The sequence below is a fragment of the Dipteris shenzhenensis genome, chromosome 16 (genome assembly GCF_047967505.1).
Source record: "Dipteris shenzhenensis isolate YYH24624 ecotype China chromosome 16, Dip_SZ_1.0, whole genome shotgun sequence".
NCBI lineage: Eukaryota > Viridiplantae > Streptophyta > Polypodiopsida > Gleicheniales > Dipteridaceae > Dipteris > Dipteris shenzhenensis.
Window position 1 is genome coordinate 16,284,477 of NC_141611.1, and position 24,178 is coordinate 16,308,654.

A 24,178-nucleotide genomic window follows, 5' to 3' on the forward strand; every position below is an offset into this window, starting at 1 on the left:
AGATGAGAAGATACATCTGAGACCAATGCAAGAGACTCGAGATACAAGCATAACAGTGCCTAGGAGAGAAAAACCTACTTTGAATGGAAGGTCCAATATCTTCCAAATGATAAGTTATCAAATCTTCCATAACTATTCCACAATTATCAGCACTGGCAGAAGGCAGGTTCATGGTGCATCGAATAGAATGTGACATGATTGTGCCACTGGCAGGACGTAGGTGATTGCATTTAAAAACCCTTCACCGGGCGATGACTGCCAGGACCTAATCAAAACTCTGTGGGAATAGGGTGCAACAATTGCCTCATTCTAGTTTCAACAAGTTGCATGTCAAACGGGAAGCTCGATACTGATTGAAGGACCACCAAAAATCGAAATCAAAGTCAATCTGCACAAAGAGATGCTTAATTTTGGGGACAATTTCAATGCTTACAGACGTGCTGCGAGCTTCAACAAAAAACCCAAAATGTTACAAGTAGCCCCGACTGCATGGTATGAAACTGTAGGCGTACAGAAAGGATTATGTTAAACGACGACACAAGATGTTTCTGTAAGGGCGCCATAAATAAGCCACCACTTCTGTCATGCGATGGCTTTTAGATAACTTGGAATTGGACTCAGAAATTGTGTACGTGAGGGAGCAACGCAGAGTTGATTTCCGGCGATCCGCTGGCTAATACCAACCGGAAGAGTGGAGATATTGGGCCACAGATCATGCAGTTCCGACAATGTTTCGCACCTACTACCTTCGTCAGAACTATATAGATCCATGCCGCTCGAAACCTCTTCCGACTCTGTGTCGTCGTCCTCTGAAGGTAAAGATGCAATCACCGAAGCTATCATATCAGCAATAATGATCGAATCAGACTTCGGAAATTGCAGCGCTTGAACCATTTCTTCAGCCACGCTCTGCGGGGTGTCGCTATTCAAATCGAAGCGGAACTGGACTTTGCGAACGGGGGCAGCTTCACTGCGCTCAAAAATTCGGAACCGCATCAGGATTGTCGTTTCATTCTCTTGCTCCCCCGTGACTTCCATTTCCCTCTGCGTCCGATTTCGAGGACAGCCATATTGCGATGGCCAACCTGCATCATCAGCTGTCACTCCACGTTCTCGTCGCGCTTGCAGCATCAAACCGTGGAAATCTGGCACGGAAGAGGATTTAATCAAAGTGGCGCCTAGACCCGAACATAAGCTCCCTTCGCACTGCAGGAAAGGATCTAGCTGCAAATCTCTGGCGGAGGGTCTTTGAGCGGCAGGTGCCAAGCATTTTCTGATGAACTTCAGTGCCTGAAAATCCTTCACGTTGTCGAGAGCCTGTGGCTTCACTCCTGTACTGATTTTCTTGTAGACTTGAGCTAAATTCTTGCACTCACCGTAAGGGCACTCGAGCGTGAGGAGCTGCAACATACACATTCCGAAGGCGTAGACATCCACCAGCTCGTTGTAGTCCCCTTCATACATTTCTGGCGCCATGAATTCAGGAGTCCCGCCTAAGCTCTTGAGATCGCGAGTTTCCTGCAGAAACGTCGCCGACCCGAAGTCGCCAATCTTAACCTTGCCACTGCTGCCATTCACGAAGATGTTCTCGCATTTCAAATCCCTGTGTATGATCGGCGGATAGTGATTGTGCAGATATTCAAGCCCTCGCAAGATCTGCCTCGCCCAATCCTTCACTGCCTTCAAGCACACATGCTTGTGCTGCTTGCGATAACTCAGCAGCGTCCCCGAACAGAGCTCTGTGATGAAATTGATGCTTTCCTTCTCCACGTCCACCCAGTAGCTGTACAGCTTGATTATATTCTTGTGCTTCAGCGTCTTGAGGAAGTGCAGCTCCCGCTCGATGAGCTTCATATCCGGCAACTCCGCTTGATTCCAAGCGACTTCGATGCCTTCCTCCTTATCGAAGGCACGATAAACTTTCTTAGTAGCTCCTCGGCCGAGCAAGTCGGCGTAGCGCCCGTAACGGTCGGTGGGATCGATTTCGACAAATTCGTCTTCCTCCTCTGCGCAGGCAAGGAGCTGGGGAAGCTCCGCGGGAGGCTCGGAAGCATCGTGAGAGAGGGAAGATTCAGGCATGGTCTGGGGGAAGGCGCTGAGGGGGAGGGAGTGGAGCTAAGAGGAAAGAAGGAGGAGATGCATGGAGGGAAAATCGTTGGAGATGCTGGGGATGGAGGGTCGAAAATCGTTGGCGATGGAGAGGTGTAAGGGAGGAGATTGAAAGAGAGAGGGAAGGAGAAGGGAGGCCATAGCTGTGGAGCTTGCGAGCTCGCTGGCAATGGCTATGGCGATCTCGAGCTCGCTGGCTGGCGATGGCTATGGCGATCTTGAAGCTTTTGAAGCTCGCTGGCTGGGGCGTTGCCAAAGCTTTTTCACTAATCCTTAATTAATTAGTCTTAATTAATTACCACAGCTTTTCATTCCTTTCTCCCTACGACATTCAAAAACCTCAAAAAGTAAAGGCTAAAAATCAATCCATACCCAACCCCTTCTAGATTTCATTGAACAAAAAGCCACTCACACACACACACACACACACATGCGTGTTTCATGACTTCGTTTCTCGTGGGTTCCATTGCCTTCTTCACCTCATGATCAGCGCGCCTCAAGACTTCCCCCATTCGTGCGCTCTCAACACATCTTCATCACACGTGTGCGTGCTCAAAGTTCCCTCGACACCTTACCTGAGCCTTATCTCTCCTGCCCACCACCCTTTAGCCAATAGGGAGCATTCATCATCACTCGTGGATTTCGCATACTTGCATGGCTCAAACAAAGTTCTAACGTTATTACATTTCCATACTTGCATGGCTCAAACAAAGTTCTAACATTATTACATACGCCCAATTCTGTGTGCTAGTGCAAGACCTTGACTTCAACAATAGTTGTGTGCCCTCTAGCCGCCTATATTCAAATCTTATCTCCATGACATTGAGATGCCTTCAACACTTTACACCAAGCTTGTAGTTGAGAAGTGTGAACAAGGGCGATCCTTTAAGTCATTCTTTCTACTTAAACCTCTATTGAAATTCAACATATCTCTATTTTGCACAATGTTTGTGCGCCTTACTTGTCGGCCCATTCATTTGACATTCTCCTCACAAACACTTCCACATTCTTATTGAAAAAAACTGTCAACATGAAAATGATTAACATGCTATGTCACATAGCAAGGGCAAACATTCTTGTCCCATTCCACATAAGAGAATGGTTGCATGACTCAAAAGGCTCTTACCACACAAAAAAAACAAGGTTGAGCCCTATATGAATGCTTGGTAAACAATCGTCATCCCTTAGTAAAGCTATGCATATGCTCTTGAAGAAAAGGAACATGTCCTTTTCAATACATTGGAGGCAAACAATAGATCATTATATTATGATACATGATTCTCCTACAAAAGGATTATTTTCCCTATCTAATAGATAATATGATTCTCCTCCCAAATGACTATCTTGTCTACCTAATTCACAAATCAAAAGTAGCAAGGTGTTAGTCTTGCAAACTTTTTGAGCCTTGCTAAGGCAAAACTAATGAGGTTTCTGTTGGCACAACTGGAAAGGGATTCTCATTCAATTGATACTCTTCCTTTGAGCACCAGTCCCCATAACAATTATTTGCTACATGGTCCATACTTTTAAGATCTTTGCTAATAGATTGCAACTATAAAAGACATAAGCTCATATGAAAATCCAATCTCTTAACCCCTAAATTTTTGGAAGGCTCTTACATGTAATTGCATGCGAAGTGCATCACACCCTAGTGTTTTTCAACCACATCCTATGCATGTGCTTTTGGTACACAGATCTTTCGAATGCAAAATGAAGAGGCCATGCTGAGTCAATAATAAAAACCATCGATCTCCAAGAATTTTGTGTCACAATGTGGGATTTCCTGATGTTCGTCTTTAGTAAGCGGGGTGTCTATGGGAAATAGCTCCACAAACGAAAGGCATTGAAGGGGTGAAGGGGGTAGAGGCAGAGTAAGAGGAGCGAGTGATGTACCCCCCTGATGCTTGGCTCTGTGTGAGGGCTCCACATCACTCGTCCAGACTCTTTGAACCATGAGTCCTACTATTCATACTATTTTCTTCAAGATCATAACATAGAACATGACAAGGTCTTTCAGGTATGAAATATGTAAATTGCACGTATATATCTCAGTAGGATTGATTATATAGATTTTTTTCAGTCCTTTTCTTCTTAAAGGCTCTAAAAGAATTCATTAAAGCTTATACTATAAAATGTGTGGCCATGCCATGCTCTTGAATTGCATGTCAACTCAAGCCCTTCCACATACCCTTTGTAATGATTGCCTAGATTTTTCCCTTGACTATATAAAATCATCATCATATATGAATCTCATGAATGTTTATATACAAACATATTTACCATTTACAATTTATTGGGTAACTACTTCTCTATTGAAACTCTACATCGTTATTACATTGCATGTTTTAAGTGTATACATGAATATTGGTTATAAACTTAAATCATCATTGTTGTTCAAAATATATTAACAAAGCAATCTCGAAGACCCGCTCAATTTGATGTCAATGTGAAGGGACTAGATTTTATGCCTAGCTTATGATAGGCTATTGCAACTTGATGTTTAAATGAAGTGATTCTTGAAATCCTTCATGTCAATCAAGTCTTCTAAATGTCAATTGCAATCATTGCCTTTGTTTCTCTCATATTGATGCAATAACCATCATACAAAACTATAATATCTTGAAGTTGTCTTGAATTCACTTTAGTATATCTCAAATTGTGTGCTAATTTCTCGAGTAATCCACGAGCTTAAAAATTTTAATTATATTCAACTTGAGTAACATACTACTGGTGGTGTCCTTTGAAACACCAAAATTTCAATCCTCAAGGAGTCACTTCTTTGAAACGCCAAAATTTCAATCCTCGAAAGTAGTTAACAATTGTCCACAATTTTCATAGAGAAATATGCATCTTTACTATTGAAACCCCCTCCTATTTCAATTGATTATTGAAAAGATTGCAATCTATTTGGATTGTATGTTGCCAAAACTTTAGCACATTTCAAACTGAATACATTCATTTTTAGTGAAATGTAGAGCACAACATAAATCAGAATCTTATGTGATGTAATGCTACGTAGCCCTTTTCTTAACTACAATCGTAAACATCCAATATGTGTTCTAAATCTTTCCTAAACAGTTGCTTGTGCTCATATATTCTTTCAGTTTCCCTTATGCAGTTTGATGCAAAAGTGAAGAAACAGAAATTAAAATGTGTTTATAAGCTTAGGATAGTGCATATTGCAACTATGATGTTCAAATGAAAGGATTGACCTAAGGCTAGTGCTATTTAATTCCAAAAAAATATTAGGACAGCCACACGCACACACATGCATGTTTCATGACTTCTTTTCTGCGCTTGATCACAATCCACACTGTCCCTCTCAAACTTTTCAAAAGCCACACACACACACATGCATGTTTCATGACTTCTTTTCTCGTGGGTTCCATTGCCTTCTTCCCCTCATGATCGCCGCCACAAGACTTCCCCCATCCTTGCCTCACTCCATCAGCACATGAGTCTCTTCCCGCATCTCACCTCGGTGCTCTCAACACATCTTCATCACATGTGTGCATGCGCAAAGTTCCCTTGACACCTTATTAGAGCCTTATCTCTCCGGCCCACCACCCTTTAGCCAATAGGGAGCGTTCATCATCACTCGTGGATTTCACATACTTGCATGGCTCAAACAAAGTTCTAACATTACTACATAGTCCCAATTTTGTGTGCTAGTGCAAGACCTTGATTTCAATAGCAGTTGTGTGCCCTCCAGCCATGTATATTCAAATCGTATCCCTATGGCATTGAGATGCCTTCAACACTTTACACCAAGTTTGTAGTTGAGAAGTGTGAACAAGGTCGATTCTTCAAGTCATTCTTTCCAGTTATACCTCTATTGAAATTCAACATATCTCTATTTTGCACAATGTTTGTGCACCTTACTTGTGGCCCCATTCTTTTGACATTCTCATCGCAAACACTCCCACATTCTTATTGGAAACTGCCAACATGAAAATGATCAGCATGCTATGTTACATAGCAAGGGCAAACATTCTTGTCCCATTCCACATAAGAGAATGGTTGCATGACTCAAAAGGTTCTTACCACACGAGAAAAACAAGGTTGGGCCCTCTGTGAATGCTTGGTAAACAATAGTCATCCCTTAGTAAAGCTATGCATATGCTCTTGAAGAAAGGGAACATGTACTTTTCAATACATTTAAGGCAAACAATAGATCATTATATTCCGATACATGATTCTCCTAAAAAAGGATTATTTTCCCTACCTAATAGATAATATATAATTCTCCTCCCAAATGACTATCTTGTCTACCTAATTCACAAATCAAAAGTAGAAAGGTGTTAGTCTTGCAAACTTTTTGAGCCTTGCTAAAGCAAAACTAATGAGGTTTGTGTTGGCACAACTGGAAAGGGATTCTCATTCAATCGATACTCTTCCTTTGAGCACTAGTCCCTATAACAATTCTTAGCTACATGGCCCATACTTTTTAAGATCTTTGCTAATAGATTGCAAGTGTAAGACATAAGCTCACATGAAGCTCCAATCTCTTAACCCCTCGATTTTTTGAAGGCTCTTGGATGTAATTGCATGCGAAGTGCATCAAACCCTATTGTTTTTCAACCACATCCTATGCATGTGCTTTTGGTACACAAATATTTCGAATGCAAAATGAAGAGCCATGCTGAGTCAATAATAAAAACCATCGATCTCCAAGAATTTTGTGTAACACTGTGGGATGTCCTAAAGTTCGTCTTTAGTAAGTAGGGTGTCCATGGGAAATGGCTCCACAAATGCAAGGCATTGAAGGGGTGAAGGGGGTAGAGGCAGAGTAAGAGGAGCGAGTGATGTACCCCCCTGTTGCTTGGCTCTCTATGAGGGCTCCGCATCACTCATCAAGACTCTTTGAACCATGAGTCCTACTATTCATACTATTTTCTTCAAGATCATAACATAGAACATGACAAGGTCTTTCAGGTATGAAATATGTAAATTGCATGTATATATCTCAGTAGGGTCGATTATATAGATTTTTTTCAGTCCTTTTCTTCTTGATGGCTCTAGAAGAACTCATTAAAGCTTATACTATAAAATGTGTGGCCATGCCATGCTCTTGAATTGCATGTCAACTCAAGCCCTTCCACATACCCTTTGTAATGATTGCCTAGATTTTTCCCTAAATATATAAAATCATCATCATGTATGAGAATAATTATAATCTCATGAATGTTTATATACAAACATATTTACTATTTACAATTTATTGGGTAACTACTTCTCTATTGAAACTCTACATTGTTATTACATTGCATGTTTTAACTGTATACATGAATATTGGTTATAAACATAAATCATCATTGTTGTTCAAAATATATTATCAAAGCAATCTCGAAGACCCCCTCAATTTGATGTCAATGTGAAGGGACTAGATTTTATGCCTAACTTATGATAGGCTGATGCAACTTGATGTTCAAATGAAGTGATTCTTGAAATCTTTCATGTCAATCGAGTCTTCTAAATGTCAATTGCAATCATCGCCTATGTTTCTCTTATATTGATGTAATAACTATCATTCAAAACTATAATATCTTGAATTTGTCTTGAATTTACTTTAGTATATCTCAAATTGTGTGTTAATTTCTAGAGTAATCCATGAGGTTAAAATTTTTAATTATATTTAAATTGAGTAACATACTACTGGTGGTGTCCTTCTTCTTTGAAACACTAAAATTTAAATCCTCAAGGAGTCACTTCTTTGAAACGCCAAAATTTCAATCCTCAAAAGTAGTTAACAATTGTCCACAATTTTCATAGAGAAATATGCATCTTTACTATTGAAACCCCCTCCTATTTCAATTTATTATTGAAAAGATTGCAATCTATTTGGACTATATGTTCCCAATACTTTAACACATTTTGAAGTTAATACATTCATTTTTAGTGAAATGTAGAGCCACAACATAAATCATAATCCTATGTAATGCAATGCTATGTAGCCCTTTTCTCAACTACAATCGTAAACATCCAATATGTGTCCTAAATCTTTCCTAAACAGTCACTTGTGCTCATATATTCTTTCAGTTTCCCTTATGCAGTTTGATGCAAAAGTGAAGGGACAAAAATTAAAATGTGTTTATAAGCTTAGGACAGTGCATATTGCAACTATGATGTTCAAACGAAAGGATTGACATAAGGCTAGTGCTATTTAATTCCAAAAAAATCTTAGGACAGCCACATGCACACACATGCATGTTTCATGACTTCTTTTCTGTGCTTGATCTCAATCCGTGCTATCCCTCTCAAACTTTTAAAAAGCTACACACACACACATGGATGTTTCATGACTTCTTTTCTCATGGGTTCCATTGCCTTCTTTGCCATGGGGAGTCAATAATAAAAACCATTGATCCCCAAGAATTTTGTGTAACAATGTGGGATTTCCTAAAGTTCGTCTTTAGTAAGCACGGTGTCCATGGGAAATGGCTCCAAAGATGCAAGGCATTGAAGAGGTGAAGGGGGTAGAGGCAGAGTAAGAGGAGCGAGTGATGTACCCCCCTGATGGTTGGCTCTCTGTGAGGTATCCGCATCACTCGTCCAAACTCTTTGAACCATGAGTCCTACTATTCGTACTATTTTCTTCAAGATCATAACATAGAAATGACAAGGTCTTTCAGGTATGAAATATGTAAATTGCATGTATATATCTTAGTAGGATTGATTATATAGATTCTTTTCAGTCCTTTTCTTCTTGATGGCTCTAAAAGATTTCATTAAAGCTTATACTATAAAATGTGTGGCCATGCCATGCTCTTGAATTGCATGTCAACTCAAGCCCTTCCACATACCCTTTGTAATGATTGCCTAGATTTTTCCATGAATATATAAAATCATCATCATATATGAGAATAAAAAGATCTAATAGATTGCAAGTGTAAGACATAAGCTCACATGAAGCTCCAATCTCTTAACCCCTCGATTTTTGGAAGGCTCTTGGATGTAATTGCATGTGAAGTGCATCACACCCTAGTGTTTTTCAACCACATCCTATGCATGTGCTTTTGGTACACAAATATTTTAAATGCAAAAATGAAGAGGCCATGAGGAGTCAATAATAAAAACCATCGATCTCCAAGAATTCTGTGTAACAATGTGGGATTTCCTAAAGTTCGTCTTTAGTAAGCAGGGTGTCCATGGGAAATGGCTCCACAGACGCAGGGATTGAAGGGGTGAAGGGGGTAGAGGCAGAGTAAGAGGAGCGATTGATGTAACCCCTTGATGCTTGGCTCTCTGTGAGGGCTCCGCATCACTCATCAAGACTCTTTGAACCATGAGTCCTACTATTCATACTATTTTCATCAAGATCATAACATAGAACATGACAAGGTCTTTCAGGTATGAAATATGTAAATTTCATGTATATATCTCAGTAGGATCGATTATATAGATTTTTTTCAATCCTTTTCTTCTTGATGGATCTAAAAGAATTCATTAAAGTTATACGATAAAATGTGTAGCCATGCCATGCCATGCTCTTGAATTACATGTCAACTCAAGCCCTTCCACATACCCTTTGTAATGATTGCCTAGATTTTTCTCTGAATATATAAAATCATCATTATATATGAGAATAATTATAATCTCATGAATTTTTATATACAAACATATTTACCATTTACAATTTATTGGGTAACTACTCTATTGAAACTCTACATGATTATCACATTGCATGTTTTAAGTGTATACATGAATATTGGTTATAAACATAAGTCATCATTGTTGTTCAAAATATATTAACAATGCAATCTCGAAGACCCCCTCAATTTGATGTCAGTGTGAAGGAACTAGATTTTATGCCTAACTTATGATAGGCTATTGCAACTTGATGTTCAAATGAAGTGATTCTTGAAATCTTTAATGTCAATCAAGTCTTCTAAATGTCAATTGCAATCATTGCCTATGTTTCTCTTATATTGATGTAATAACCATCATACAAAACTATAATATCTGAAGTCATCTTGAATTTACTTTAGTATATCTCAAATTGTGTGCTAATTTCTCGAGTAATCCACAATCTTAAAAATTTTAATTATATTCAAATTGAGTAACATACTATTGGTGGTGTCCTTCTTCTTCGAAACACCAAAATTTCAATCCTCAAGGAGTCACTTCTTTGAAACGCCAAAATTTCAATCCTCGAAAGTAGTTAACAAGTGTCCACAATTTTCTTAGACAAATATGCATCTTTACTATTGAAACCCCCTCCTATTTCAATTTGTTATTGAAAAGATTGTAATCTATATGGACTATATGTTCCCAATACTTTAGCACATTTCAAAGTGAATACATTCATTTTTAGTCAAATGTAGAGCCACAACATAAATCATAATCTTATGTGATGTAATGCTATGTAGCCCTTTTCTCAACTACAATCGTAAACATCCGATATGTGTCCTAAATCTTTCCTAAACAGTCACTTGTGCTCATATATTCTTTCAGTTTCCCTTATGCAGTTTGATGCAGAAGTGAAGGGACAAAAATTAAAATGTGTTTATAACCCTAGGACAGTGCATATTGCAACTATGATGTTCAAACGAAATGATTGACATAAGGCTAGTGCTATTTAATCCAAAAAATATCATAGGATAGCCACACACACACACATGCATATTTCATGACTTCTTTTTTGTGCTTGATTTCAATCCGTGCTGTCCCTTTCAAACTTTTAAAAAGCCACACACACACACATGCATGTTTCATGACTTCTTTTCTTGTGGGTTCCATGGCCTTCTTCCCCTCATGATTGCCGCCACAAGACTTCCGCCATCCTTTATCACTCCGTGAGCACATGAGTCTCTTCCCGCATCTCACCGCGGTGCTCTCAACACATCTTCATCACATCTGTGCATGCGGAAAGTTCCCTCGACAGCTTATCAGAGCCTTATCTCTCTGGCCCACCACCCTTTAGCCAACAAGGAGTGTTCATCATCACTCGTGGATTTCACATACTTGCATGGCTCAAACAAAGCTTTAACATTACTACGTACTCCCAATTTTGTGTGCTAGTGCAAGACCTTGACTTCCATAGCAGTTGTGTGCCCTCCAGCCATCTATATTCAAATTGTATCTCTATGGCATTGAGATGCCTTCAGCACTTTACACCAAGCTTGTAGTTGAGAAGTGTGAACAAGGGCGATTCTTTAAGTCATTCTTTCCACTTAAACCTCTATTGAAATTCAACATGTCTCTTTTTTGCACAATGTTTGTGCACCTTACTTGTGGGCCCATTCTTTTGATATTCTCCTCACAAACGCTCCCATATTCTTATTGGAAACTGTCAACATGAAAATGATCAGCATGCTTTGTCACACAGCAAGGGCAAATGTTCTTGTCCCATTCCACATAAGAGAATGGTTGCATGACTCAAAAGGTTTTTACCACATGAAATAAACAAGGTTGGGCCCTCTGTGAATGCTTGGTAAACAATAGTCATCGCTTAGTAAAGCTATGCATATGCTCTTGAAGAAAAGGGACATGTACTTTTCAATACATTGAAGGCAAACAATAGATCATTATATTACGATACATGATTCTCCTACAAAAGGATTATCTTCCCTACCTAGTAGATAATATATGATTCTCCTCCCAAATGACTATCTTGTCTACCTAATTCACAAATCAAAAGTATCAAGGTGTTAGTCTTGCAAAATTTTTGAGCCTTGCTAAGGCAAAACTAATGAGCTTTGTGTTGGCACAACTAGAAAGGGATTCCCATTCAATCAATACTCTTCCTTTGAGCACCAGTCCCCATAACAATTGTTAGCTACATGGCCCATACTTTTTAAGATCTTTGCTAATAGATTGCAAGTGTAAGACATAAGCTAACCCCTCAATTTTTGGAAGGCTCTTGGATGTAATTGCATGCGAAGTGCATCACACCCTAGTGTTGTTCAACCACATCCTATGCATGTGCGTTTGGTACACAAATCTTTTGAATGCAAAATGAAGAGGCCTTGGAGAGTCAATAATAAAAAACATCGATCTCCAAGAATTTTGTGTCACAATGTGGGATTTCTTGATGTTCGTCTTTAGTAAGCAGGGTGTCCATGGGAAATGGCTCCACAGACGCAAGGCAGTGAAGGGGTGAAGGGGGTAGAGGCAGAGTACGAGGAGCGAGTAATGTACCCCCCTGATGCTCGGCTCAGTGTGAGGGCTCCGCATCACTCGTCTAGACTCTTTGAACCATGAGTCCTACTTTTCGTACTATTTTCTTCAAGACCATAGCATAGAACATGACAAGGTCTTTCAGGTATGGCATGTCTGCAAGTTTTTGAATCTCACAACATGCTTTCCAAAGATGCCAAGGGTAAGCTTTTACTATCCAATGCAATATAGTTGACGAAACAGAAAGGATAAAAAATATATAAAGTTATCAAAATATAAAAAAGGAATTCGAGTGTTGGTAATGATTGTTATTATGAGGTGGTGTATCCTTAAAAGTAGTTTTTATTGGTTCTTTGTTTCTACAAGTTGGTTAGTGAAGAGAATATTATCATATCGTTCTAAAAACATTGTATTCAAAATTTTTGGGCATTTTCTCTTATTTTGGAATATCGCCTCTACTTCATATTCATCTAGTATGCTAAAAAACTGGTGTTTTTGGAGCACTAATTCACCAACATACAAGTATGCCCGACAAAATAAAAATCGAGATGTAGGTGGGCAATAGAATTTAAGAGGAAGGATGTTTCTGATACACTATTATGCACGTATGACATAAAAAAAGAACCTCTCCCTTTTCAACCTATTTTGACCACAAACATCAAAAACTAACTTCTCTTGTTTTAATTTTTCTTCCTTATACATGTTCTTCATCTCTGGGTGAATTAAAATATCAAATTGAAAAGAGTGTATACATACACCACCTCTCTCTAAGAACACTTATCCTCCCATTTGTCCAAGGATCGAAATCACTATATGCAAGGAGATGTCTAAAGTTTCAAGCAATATTGCAATATTTGTTTTTCAATGGGTGAATTAAAACACCAAATTGAAAATGGATAATATATACACCGCCTCTCTCTCTAAACACTTATCTTCCCATTTGTCCAAGGATCAAAATCACTATATGCAAGTAGATGTCTAAAGTTTCAAGCAATATTGCAATACTTGTTTTTCAAATATATGGGAAAAAAACCATGTGGCTACGATATTCACAAAATTTGGACTTTTGTTTAGTCCAGTTCTAAAATTAGACTTTGCTAAAGTCTAAATATAGTGTTTAAAGATTCATAGTACTCTAAATGGCCTAAGAAAAGACATCCATCGACACAATAAAGCATTCATTATATCTATTACACATGTTGAAGCAAGCATTTAAGAGTCTAGTTATTTGATTCTATAAGTGTAGCACTAAATGAGGCTTCTCCATAGGGGTTCATTTGTGGCTTATGATGGTTTTCTTATAAGAATTAGCATGTACACATGAAGTACCACTTTATAACCTAGGTTATCTGTTATAGGGTTTTCTAGACTTGTGCTACGTGTGTGTGTGTGTGTGCTCGCGCGCGCATGCACCTGTGCCCTCATTAGTCTAAAATGAGTGAGAAATTTATGACACTAAGGTAAAAATGGTATTTAATGCTCGATCGACCATGCAAAGCATATCCGATGGCCACAATACTTTTCCTTAGCTGTAGCTTCTCTTCTTTTGAGCAATCCTTTTGCAGCTTTGTCTCTTCAACAGCAGCAGTAGGAGGAGCAACCCTCTGTATCTCGTGCTATGGTTGTTGGGATAAATATAATCAAGGGCTTGCTCTAAGGTGCATGTGTGCATCTAGGGGAGTCATGTGTGTGTGTGTGTGTGTGTGTAGTAGAAGCACACCTAGAGATATGAGGTGTCTAGTCTATGACATAAGTGATGATGTAAGTACAAAGTCCCCCACATGGGAGGTTCCTTTGATTTAGCCAGCTCCACTGATGTAGGGGTTGATTGCCACTGATGTAGGGAAGGCGCCTATGATCTAGGCCACTCTCTCCCCATTTTTATAAGAGAGAGTCACCTCTCTCAGAATCGATAGAACACTCATTTCGATATCTCATGTGTTCTCACTCCTTGCCATGATGCACCTCTTCTATCCTAATCACGTCTTCATTTGGTATCAGAGCTTTAGGTTCTAGATCTTGCCTAGCCTAGCATTAGATGCTCTCTCTAGCATGAATTCCTAGTTTTTTCAAAGATTCCTCACTTCTACCATCTTCATTTCTCCCCCAAATTTGTGAGAGCTTGTTCTCCCTCATCGTTTCACCATTGCTTAGGTACTTCCAGTAGGAGATTACCCACTCTAGGGTGCATGTCTGGATCAGTGGGTTTGTTAAAATTTTGCCTGAGCTACTTGTGCCGCTTAGAAAAAAGTATGTCGAACTTTTGCATAATTCTGTCTTTGTGGTCATTCATTTCAAAATTCCTCTGAGGGCAACTTGGGCGACACTACAAGAAAGTTGTTAATGAAGTTTAAGCTCATTTGGTCAAGTATTCGAGGAGAAACAGGCAAAAAACCAGTCGAATTTGCTAAGCTTGGCTATGGCGACCTAGTGCAACATTGCACTCTTTCTTGGTTGAGGATAATCTCTAGTATACAGCCTTCATTTCTGCATAAAAATGCTCGTGGAGCTACGAGCTATGTGAATTTTGGTCTCCAACTTCCATGTTTGTTGTTTGCAAAAAAATTACTCTCTGTAATTTTATACCAGAGAATGAAATTGCCCTCTTTAGTGCATCAAAATGGCATTTACTACATCATCGATGTATCACCTCACATGTGCAACCCTTTGGCATCAAAATCAAGCATTCACCACTTGCTAAATGTGCCAAAGTGACTTTCCAAAATGCCAACAATGCCCTTGGACTAGTATTTGGCTAGTTTGAAGTGATAGTTGAAGGGAATATGCCCAATTCTTGTTGTTATTGAACGAAACTCTAACTACTTCAAGAAGAAGAAAACAGTTTTGAGAGGTTTCATGCTTGAAATAAGTACAAATGTGTGTTGAGGTTGATGCATTGACAGGAGACTTCAGTTCTAAAAGCATTGATGCATAACATGGTGGAGACATGCCAACATATATGGAGATAAGCAAGTATGGTATGCATATGGTGAGACAAACTTTATGGAATCCTCCTCTACAATCATGAAGTTTATGTTCACTCACAAATGGATGCAAATATGGATGACTATGTTTCAAAGTATGTTTCCTTTTGGAAATGTTTTGTACTTCTCAAGTACAACATTCTTGCTGATGAGATATTCTTGGAGCTACCATTGAAAAAGGGAGATCTACTCTCTTCACACTTTAATTTCATGCCAACTTCATTGGAAAATGACAAGATGTATATGGATGTCAAGCATTGAAGGCTTCCTCAAAGTTTTCAAGATGAAGGATGATACTCATATTGCTTGTGAGTCTCTTCAACAAGAGACATCACTTTTGGACACTAGAAAGCTTGAAGATGATCAAACATTTACAAAGAATTCCAAGGCAAATATGATTGAGGAAAGTACATCAACAAATGCACAATCAAACTTTGTGGTAGAAGACAAGGACTATGCCTTTTGAGCACTTTGTCTTTGAAATTTTGTTTATCATCAATTGGTTAAATTTTGAGGTTCTTTGCCTGGAGTAGTACTCCAAAAAGAATAAACCTTGACCCTTGGGCACCTTTGCTAGAATGAGATCTTAGCCATAGATTTATCCTTGACCACCATTAGATGGCATGAGAAACTACGTGACTAGATGTATCCTTGACATAGCAAGAGGCAAACCCTTGAGGGGGGGTATGTTGGGATAAATATGATCAAGGGCTTTGCTCTAAGGTGCATGTGTGCATCTAGGGGAGTCACGTGTGTGTGTGTGTGTGTGTGTGTAGTAGAAGCACACCTAGTGCTATGAGGTGTCTAGTCTATGACATAAGTGATGATGTAAGTACAAAGGCCCCCACATGAGAGGTTCCTTTGATTTAGCCAGTTCCATTGATGTAGGGACTGATTGCCACTGATGTAGGGAAGGTGCCTATGATCTAGGCCACCCTCTCCCCATTTCTATAAGAGAGAGTCACCTCTCTCACAATCAATAGTACACTCATTTCTATATCTCATGTGTTCTCACTCCTTGCCATGATGCACCTCTTCTATCCCACTCACCTCTTCAGTGGTTTCCACGGATCCTTCTTTAGTTCAACAACACGGTCTTCTTTGGTTGGTGTGGAGCCTTAGCTAAATTTTTCGACTCTTGAATCAAAATCCTTTGAGCTACTGGTGGATCTCTCTTCTTCGGATCTAGTGTATGATGGCCTTATGGAACCAATTGTGGATTTGCAAGGGCAAGTTACTCAAACTATGGTTGCTAATATGGATACCTCTGTTGGACTAGATACTGATGCCCCATCAATGTCGGATCTAGCACCTGCCTCTACCTTTCGGTTGCAGTAGGTTTTTGACCCTGTAATTCAAAAATTTTGACTCCCTGCTTATCTAAAGAATAATCACAAGGGTAAAAAACACCTTCATTTTATTGATGGTGATGTGGTTCCTTTACAACAATTTTGGCAAGCGAATAATCTCACCGTGGTGGATATCCTGCTGGATGCCTCCGCTGGTGATTTGTGATTATTTTCACTTTTCCAGTTTTCAGTTAACCTCCTAGCTTTTTCCAAGAACCTACTTGTAATCTTTTTACTTTTGTACTTCATGGTGGGTTTTCACCTCTTCTGAGGTTTCCCATGCAGAAATATAAGATTTCACTTTAAAAATAATTATGTGTGTGTGTGTGTGTGTGTGTGTGTGTGTGTGTGAGAGAGAGAGAGAGAGAGATTAAGTAAAACCTAGGTATTGTAGATATTATGTTAATTTTTCACAATGCTATATTTTTGTATCTATGATTGTTGCAAATAAATGGAATCAAATGAAGCTAAACTTTTTACCTTGGTGCATCTCTACAAAGATTTGCTCCACTAGTATATTGGTTTGCTAATACCAAACCCACTAAGAACATTAAACCCTACTCATGAGGATCAAATAGGGGTTAGAAAGAAGACACTTAATGCTTCATGAGGCAAACGCAATGTGCCCAATCAAAACATATAAAATCACATGCATGATTGGTAGCAATGTGAATGGTGATGAGAGTGCCTAAGTGACACGTGGTGCCTACTATTCCTTCCATCCCAAGGTGGATAATGCCACTTCATGTGACCTGTTAAAATGTTTTTTTAGTAATGGTAAGTGCATGTTGCAACAGCGGATGCTTCAAACAAGGTAGGCCAAAAGAGTATCTCAATAGATCATGGAAGAGACAACCGTATGAGTTGAAAGAAGTAAGCATGAGAGGCCAATCAAATGCACCTGAGATGAAGCCATGAGCAATGGGGAAAGAGTAGGAAGTGGAGGAGTAGCCATGAGGATTGAGTCTAAGAGTTGGGAGGACGTTGACAGCTTGAAGGGGGAGGGAGCGGGGGAGGGAGCACTCTAGAAATAGCCCTACAATAAATGTCCACCATATGCACTGCATAGTAGGCCAAGGATGACAACCTCTCCCATCTTTTAATCTATCCGTAAAATTCTTAAGTCAGGTGCAAATCTATTAGTTCTTAGATACCATCAAAACCCATATGTTCATTCATAAGTCCATAGGGTGGCATATAATATTGTAGAACCGTAACCAAGGGGGGAGCGAGTAATGATAGGAAAAGAAAAGAAATCATATGCATTTTAACTACTACTAATAAAGACGTTAGAAAAAATTTTTGCTTGTTAAATCCATGTAAGGAATAGATTAGGACTTATTGAAAGATGTCATTAAAAATTGGATTAGCTAGTGTGTTGTAAACCCATGTGTGTGTGTGTGAGCCTTGAGGGGGTATGAGTGGGATAAAGAGAGAAAGTGTGTGTGTGTGTGACTATTGTAGGGCTAGGGGAAGATTTTCATGAGTTTTGGATTTTAACCCTTACTTACGAAAATATATTTAGAAGCATTATCTACTATTTAAATTTTTGTGAGGAGGAAAAGATTGTCAAAGAGACATCATAACAAGTATGGACTAGCTCATGTATGTAATTCCAAAAAAATGGACTATCAAAGTATAAAAAGGTACATTATGAGTTTGCAAAGATTTCCGGAGTCTCACCAATAAAGACTTCCAAGGTAGAAAAAGTTGCGTGTGCATATGCGTGCGTGTGTGTGTGTGTGTGTGTGTGAGAGAGAGAGAGAGAGAGAGAGAGTAAAACCTAGGTGTTGTAGATATTATGTTAATTTTTCACAATGCTATATTTTTGTATCTATGATTGTTGCAAATAAATGGAATCAAATGAAGCTTAACTTTTTACCTTGGTGCATCTCTACAAACATTTGCTCGAATAGTATATTGGTGTGCCAATACCAAACCCACTAAGAACACTAAACTCTACTCATGAGGATCAAATAGGGGTTAGAAAGAAGACACTTAAGGCTTCATTTGGCAAACGCAATGTGCCCAATCAAAACATATAAAATCACATGCATGATTGGTAGCAATGTGAATGGTGATGATAGTGCCTAAGTGACACATGGTGCCTACTATTCCTTCCATCCAAAGGTGGATAATGCCACTTCATGTGATCTGTTAAAACCTTTACCCTTATAAAATCATTATATGAGTGGAGATTTCCCATTAAAATGTGACTACAATGAGAAGCCATGAGGCCTAAATGGTCCTCCCCCACTCCTTCGTAGTGCTTTCGTTTCCTAAGACCCCCTAGCATAATAGTGCTACTCCCACTTACTTTATTTCTCCCCTCTATTACACTTTGTAAATGCTGGCAAGCAACAATTCATAAAATTTTCATAATTGAGCTTTAGGACAATGTAAGCTGCGGTGGGTTATTTCCATTTAACAAAACTTCCTACTCCTAAAGCCTCGTAAAATAACTTCACAAATGGTAAATTTCCACCTTCATGTTTTGTCGAAAGTGTGGTGTTAACATCATTTTAATAACTTGAAATTAAAAAGCAAACTTGAGCTTTGTGAACAAGTTGTAAGAGAGGGGGCCTTATGTTAAGTTTTGTGTACATCGACATTTGTGCATCTTCATTTACGAGTACAAGTCTGCACCACTATCTCCCTCGTGCTTCATGCACATCCTTCCATTCACCACTATCTGGCCCTCTTTAAGAGGGCAAACACACATCATGCAGCTTATACTTGCTAGCTCTTGCTTGACTGCTCTCTTAGCCATTCTCTATGACTTGTATTTGCTTCCTTGAATTAAGGTCTTACTGTGATATTACCAGATTCAAGAGGGAAGTCTTCACCTTGCTTCTTACCAACTCATGCTATTCTTGGAAATTTTATGTAGAAAGCTAGTAATGCAAAAGCTTCTTTCAAGAGTCTATTGCAAAACACATGCTAGAGAGAATCATCATATAGTGCATACCCCAATCAATTTCCAGCCTTTGTCAGCCTGCTAATGCTTTAAAAATGTGCATTGGGGGAACAGCAAGCTGCAGCCCACACTTCTGTGGTCCTATGGATGCCTTTAATCCATGGTCCTTTGGATGGCCTGTGTCGTCTCCTTAGCCTACTGATGCTTGCATGCAGGGCTCATCCAGGATCCTAAAACAGATATCGGTCGCCTCTTCAGGCCAAATGCTACCAGCATCCACGGCTTCAGCATCCCCCTTCCTTGAAAAAAAAAGTTCTCAGAACTGAAGAAAGACTTCTCGGAACTATGGTGCATTGGAACCTTTTCTTCCCAACCTGCCGTGACAACAATGTACCTCATTGTGCCTTTGTATCTGCATATAACTCCTTTCAGCCTGAGAGGAACAACCACCATGGCTATGGTGAAGCAGCAGCTTGTCATCTGGCTGCAGCTGTTCTCTGCGCATAACATTTCCACCTCCACCTCCGTTGTCAAGCTACAGCATCTTTTCCGTCATCCTCTTCTTTTAGCATGTCCCTTCTGTTTGTTCTTTTCATTGCTGTCGAAAAAGTGAGTGTTGGAACTTTGGATTTAGTTCATTGGTTCACCCTTGGGGTCGTTATGTGGTTTGGGTCATTGAAATCTTTAGCGTGATAGGTCAGGCCTTAGGGTCTCGGATAGATCACTAATCTACTCTCTCTCTCTCGCTCTCTCTCTCATATAGGTATCTGCATTCTGCAGCCCATGGGATGACTGCCTTGCTGGCAACAGCCCCACAGTAGACACAGCAGACAGCATGGCAGCCATACAGCCTGTACAGGCTGCTGACATCATCCACAGCAGCAGCAGGCACAGCCATCAGCAAAAATACTGACTGCCAGGTCAGCAGTGCCACATATCAAGCCTGCTGACAGGTTGGGTCTGACAGCAGGTCCAGCCACTCTGTGGAAGACTGCAGGCCACACACCAGTCAGTCAGTTCCTGCCCTAACACCTACACAAGGACCACTGCCCCTTCTTTTCCATGTTCCAACACAAGAACAAGCTGCAGATAACTTCCCCAAACCACTCTCCCTTTGACACGTTCAGGTACTTTCAACAATCGCTTGATCTTCCTTAGAACCAGGGAATCACGGTTAAGTTGTATACAGTTGTACATACTCTTTCCACTCTTTGCAATATTTTGCACTCTGTGCATAGTCAGATTTGGACCAGGGGCCTCAAAGTCCACCTTCAGTACAGCCACCACAGGAACCAGTGACATGCCAGGGATCTTACCCAGCAGCAAGGAAGAGGGCACAATAGATCTCCACCCCTGCCAGCTTGCACCTCTAGGAGGGAGCCTCTCCTCCATTACAGTTGTACCCATTCATTTGCTACAGTTGTCAGTAATACACGTGCGCAGCTTCAGGCCTAAGGATTACAAAGGTGCTTATGAGCTTGCTCATAATTTTCAGCTCATGAGCAAGGGTCGCAGACCCAAGGCATCCCTCAACAAGAAGTACCACGGTGGTTCTAACATTGGGAAGAAACCTAGGAACGGGCAATCAAAGTAGAACTAGACCACAAAAGACAGACATGACTATGGCCGTTTCTTGAATTCAACAACCAGGGTGACATATGCCAAGGAGAACCGTTGCTTTTATTGTCATATGCAGGGTCACAAAAAGTGGGATCACCCTCACTTCAAGAAACTCAGTTGGTTCTCTATTAGCTTCGGCACCCACGAAAACGATGTCCATGGTCATCAAGGAGATTCAAGATCAGCAAAAGGGGGTGCTTCACACATTTCCCACTATGTTCAAGTTTTAGGGCAAGGGGTCCTTATCCTCACAGCTAAAAGAGTTCATACGACATCATCTCCACCAAAGCTGCCAAGCAGGCCCGATTGACTCTCCCCAATAGGTACAGTCACCTTGAAAGGAACATTCCGGAGACGACAAGTAGAGAGTGGCATGGAGGCCACTTCAGCTACTATCGAGATTTCAGGGTGGATCAACAGCCGGCTCAAGGTTCGCACCAACGCAAGAAGAGGACATCATATTAGGTGCAAATAGGTTCAACCAAACTACCATCAGAAGGGCTTGGAACTCATATTCTTGGCCATGGCTTGAAGTTCATTGTGTGGCTTCAAGACACTCTTCCCTGATCTCTAGTCTCAGCAATTTGAATGTCCCACGAGATCCATTGAGGTGTCAAAGACGTAGTCTATGGCAATTTGGCCACAGCAACTACAGCCACAACCCCAAGCAAGACGCCTTGTCACATCAGTACAATGAGATTTTCCTCACATCCGATTTTCCTCCACGTTACCACCAAGTCGACTGAAAGATCATCACATTCAGCTTATTCCTCACGCATCACCACCTAGCAAGCATCCCTACCCTTTCAAACCAGAAGATGGAGGATGACTAACTAGAGGACTTGTTGAGGAGCAGCTTCATCAGATGAAGCAACTCTCCAGATTGGGTGTGAATTCCCACACACTAAACAAACTGACGATTTCCAATGGCCCAAATCAACTACATTTGGAGTGCCTAAAAAATGGGGCCAACATATTCTCAAATTGATTTGAAAAGCCGATACCACCAGATGTATTTTCCAAATTCAGCCTTCCCAACACTGAAGGCCCAATACAAGTTCGTTGTTATGCCCTTTGGCACTGGGGTGCTAGCAACCTTTAATCACAGGATGCTACAAATCTTCAAACCTCTAATTGTTAAATCAATCTTTGTATTCTTAGATGATATTCTGATTTTTTCGAAGGATCCAACACAGCATGCACGTCATGTCCAACAGGTTCTTCAGTTTTTGAGAAACAATCAGCTGTACATCAACACCAAAAAGGGCAGCTTCTTTTTGGAAGAGGTGCATGATTTGGGCCACATCATCATCCCCACAGGTGTTCGTTTGGATGCAAAAAGCATATCAAGGATCTGGCAAAGACTGGTTTCCATCGCTAACTTGCTACAAGGAGTTAGGATTAAGAAACTGCCCATTCACCTTACCCATTATAGCGTTCAGCTGTTTGAAGGAAGCAGTAACCACAGCACCATGCCTCACATTGCCTCAGTGGGATCAGCCCCATTTGATGTGTGGGTTCCTATGCCATTAGAGCAATCCTGGAGCAACATGGATGCAAGCTGAACAAGGCCAGGTATTCCATATAATACAATAAGTACTCTTCAGGGTTGGGAGGGCTATTGGAACCCAATCCCGCCTCAGATTCTCTCTCTCTCTCTCTCTCTCTCTCTCTCTCTCTCTCTCTCACACACACACACACACACACACTCAAAGGTAGTCGCAAGGGCTAGCATTCAAGTTAAAGTATAGCACAAAGTGGTTATTCAATACTGGCTTGAGCAATGGCTTCGTGCTATTCAGCTCTGAATACAGTTTTAAATATAGTAGGAATTGGAAAGCCACAGATGGCTAAATCTTTATCTATGCCAAAGAGTCACACTTGTGGACAAGTGAAGACGCGCATGTGAAGGACCTCCATGCATCTAAGACATCAAGTCACAAAACTATTTAAGTCTTTAGCTGCCTGAGTTGAGCCACCAACCATTTATCGCTTCCGTGGAAGCATAGCACTTTTTACCAGAGGGTCAAAAAGTTCAGACTTTTTCATCAAGCTTCTCTTCAACATGCCTTCCATCTTCTGCCAATGCTTCTTTCAAGGCTTCAAATAACGCATGATCTACATCCGGATTCTCGCATTTTTCACCATCCTAAATTTGCCAACCAAGAGTGTACTCCATTAAAAACCTCGTGACACAGCAGACCTGAAAAAACTAAAACCCTATACTAAAACCTGAACACACTGTAACAAGTATTCTAGGGGAGGGGTGAAAAGGACGGTCCCACATATATGCATGGACACGCCTGAAAGAAAGCAATACTTCGAAAAGCAGCCACATAAATACCCGCTCCATTGCCAGCGTCTCAAAGCACAGAAGTTAAAACTGAAACATAGGTGTATTACCTTGCTAATAGTAATCTGCTTCCGGCCAAGTTTTTCTAGGGTGCGCAGAAACATTTCCTCTTCCACCTACACACAACCCTTGTTTCAGCATGATCAATTTTCAGAAAGTGAGGTGAAGCTTAATAAGGGTCAACGATTGCATACCTGGAGGCGATGGAGCTCCTCAGAAATCTTACCGTGCATCTGCGTCAGCACCGATTCTTCCTCCTCCAAAATCCTGGAGAGAAGAATCAAGCTTGAGATAAATGGCAAAACGATAGGTCAATGAGCGAGAAAAGCGATGATGAGCACGAATGAACGATACCGAAGCATGTCAGGAAGACTGATACGATCCATTGGTACTTCTGCGAGGTTACATGTAATGGTAGTAGCAAAGCTCCATTGCTTCTGCGAGGCCGCAAGTCCTGGATGTCGCCTCCTCCCAAGCTTCTGAAAACAAGATAGCAATCCTAATTCAAAATTTTATACCTTGTCCTTCCAAGCCCAAGATTTTTGGCATGCCAAAGGGTTCTCTCCTTATGGGAATTGTGCAAGGAGTGGCTTTAAAGATTCTTTTACTTGTAATGAAATTTTCACTTAATTCTCACTTTGTTACCGTAGGCAGCCTAGAAGGAAGTTTTCCTTTTTTAAGCCCTCGTTAAGCCATGTGTCGTGATTATAGGCGTTGATCTTTATGA

General features: G+C 40.3%; 2 protein-coding genes across 2 annotated transcripts; both read right to left on the minus strand.

The window, feature by feature from the left end:
* Positions 1-387: 387 nt before the first annotated feature.
* On the minus strand, positions 388-2,306 carry LOC147892613 (putative serine/threonine-protein kinase WNK11). Its single transcript, XM_087387600.1, has one exon. It carries the CDS (start codon positions 2,077-2,079, stop codon positions 583-585), a length of 1,497 nt encoding a protein of 498 aa, XP_087243726.1. The 5' UTR covers positions 2,080-2,306; the 3' UTR covers positions 388-582.
* Positions 2,307-22,832: 20,526 nt separating this feature from the next.
* Positions 22,833-24,045, minus strand: LOC147892614 (uncharacterized). The gene is made up of 4 exons (XM_087387619.1): positions 23,806-24,045; positions 23,646-23,718; positions 23,502-23,567; positions 22,833-23,247 (listed from the first exon to the last, which is right to left on the minus strand). Exons 1-4 carry the CDS (start codon positions 23,835-23,837, stop codon positions 23,134-23,136), a joined length of 285 nt encoding a protein of 94 aa, XP_087243745.1. The 5' UTR covers positions 23,838-24,045; the 3' UTR covers positions 22,833-23,133.
* Between the last annotated feature and the right edge of the window lie 133 nt (positions 24,046-24,178).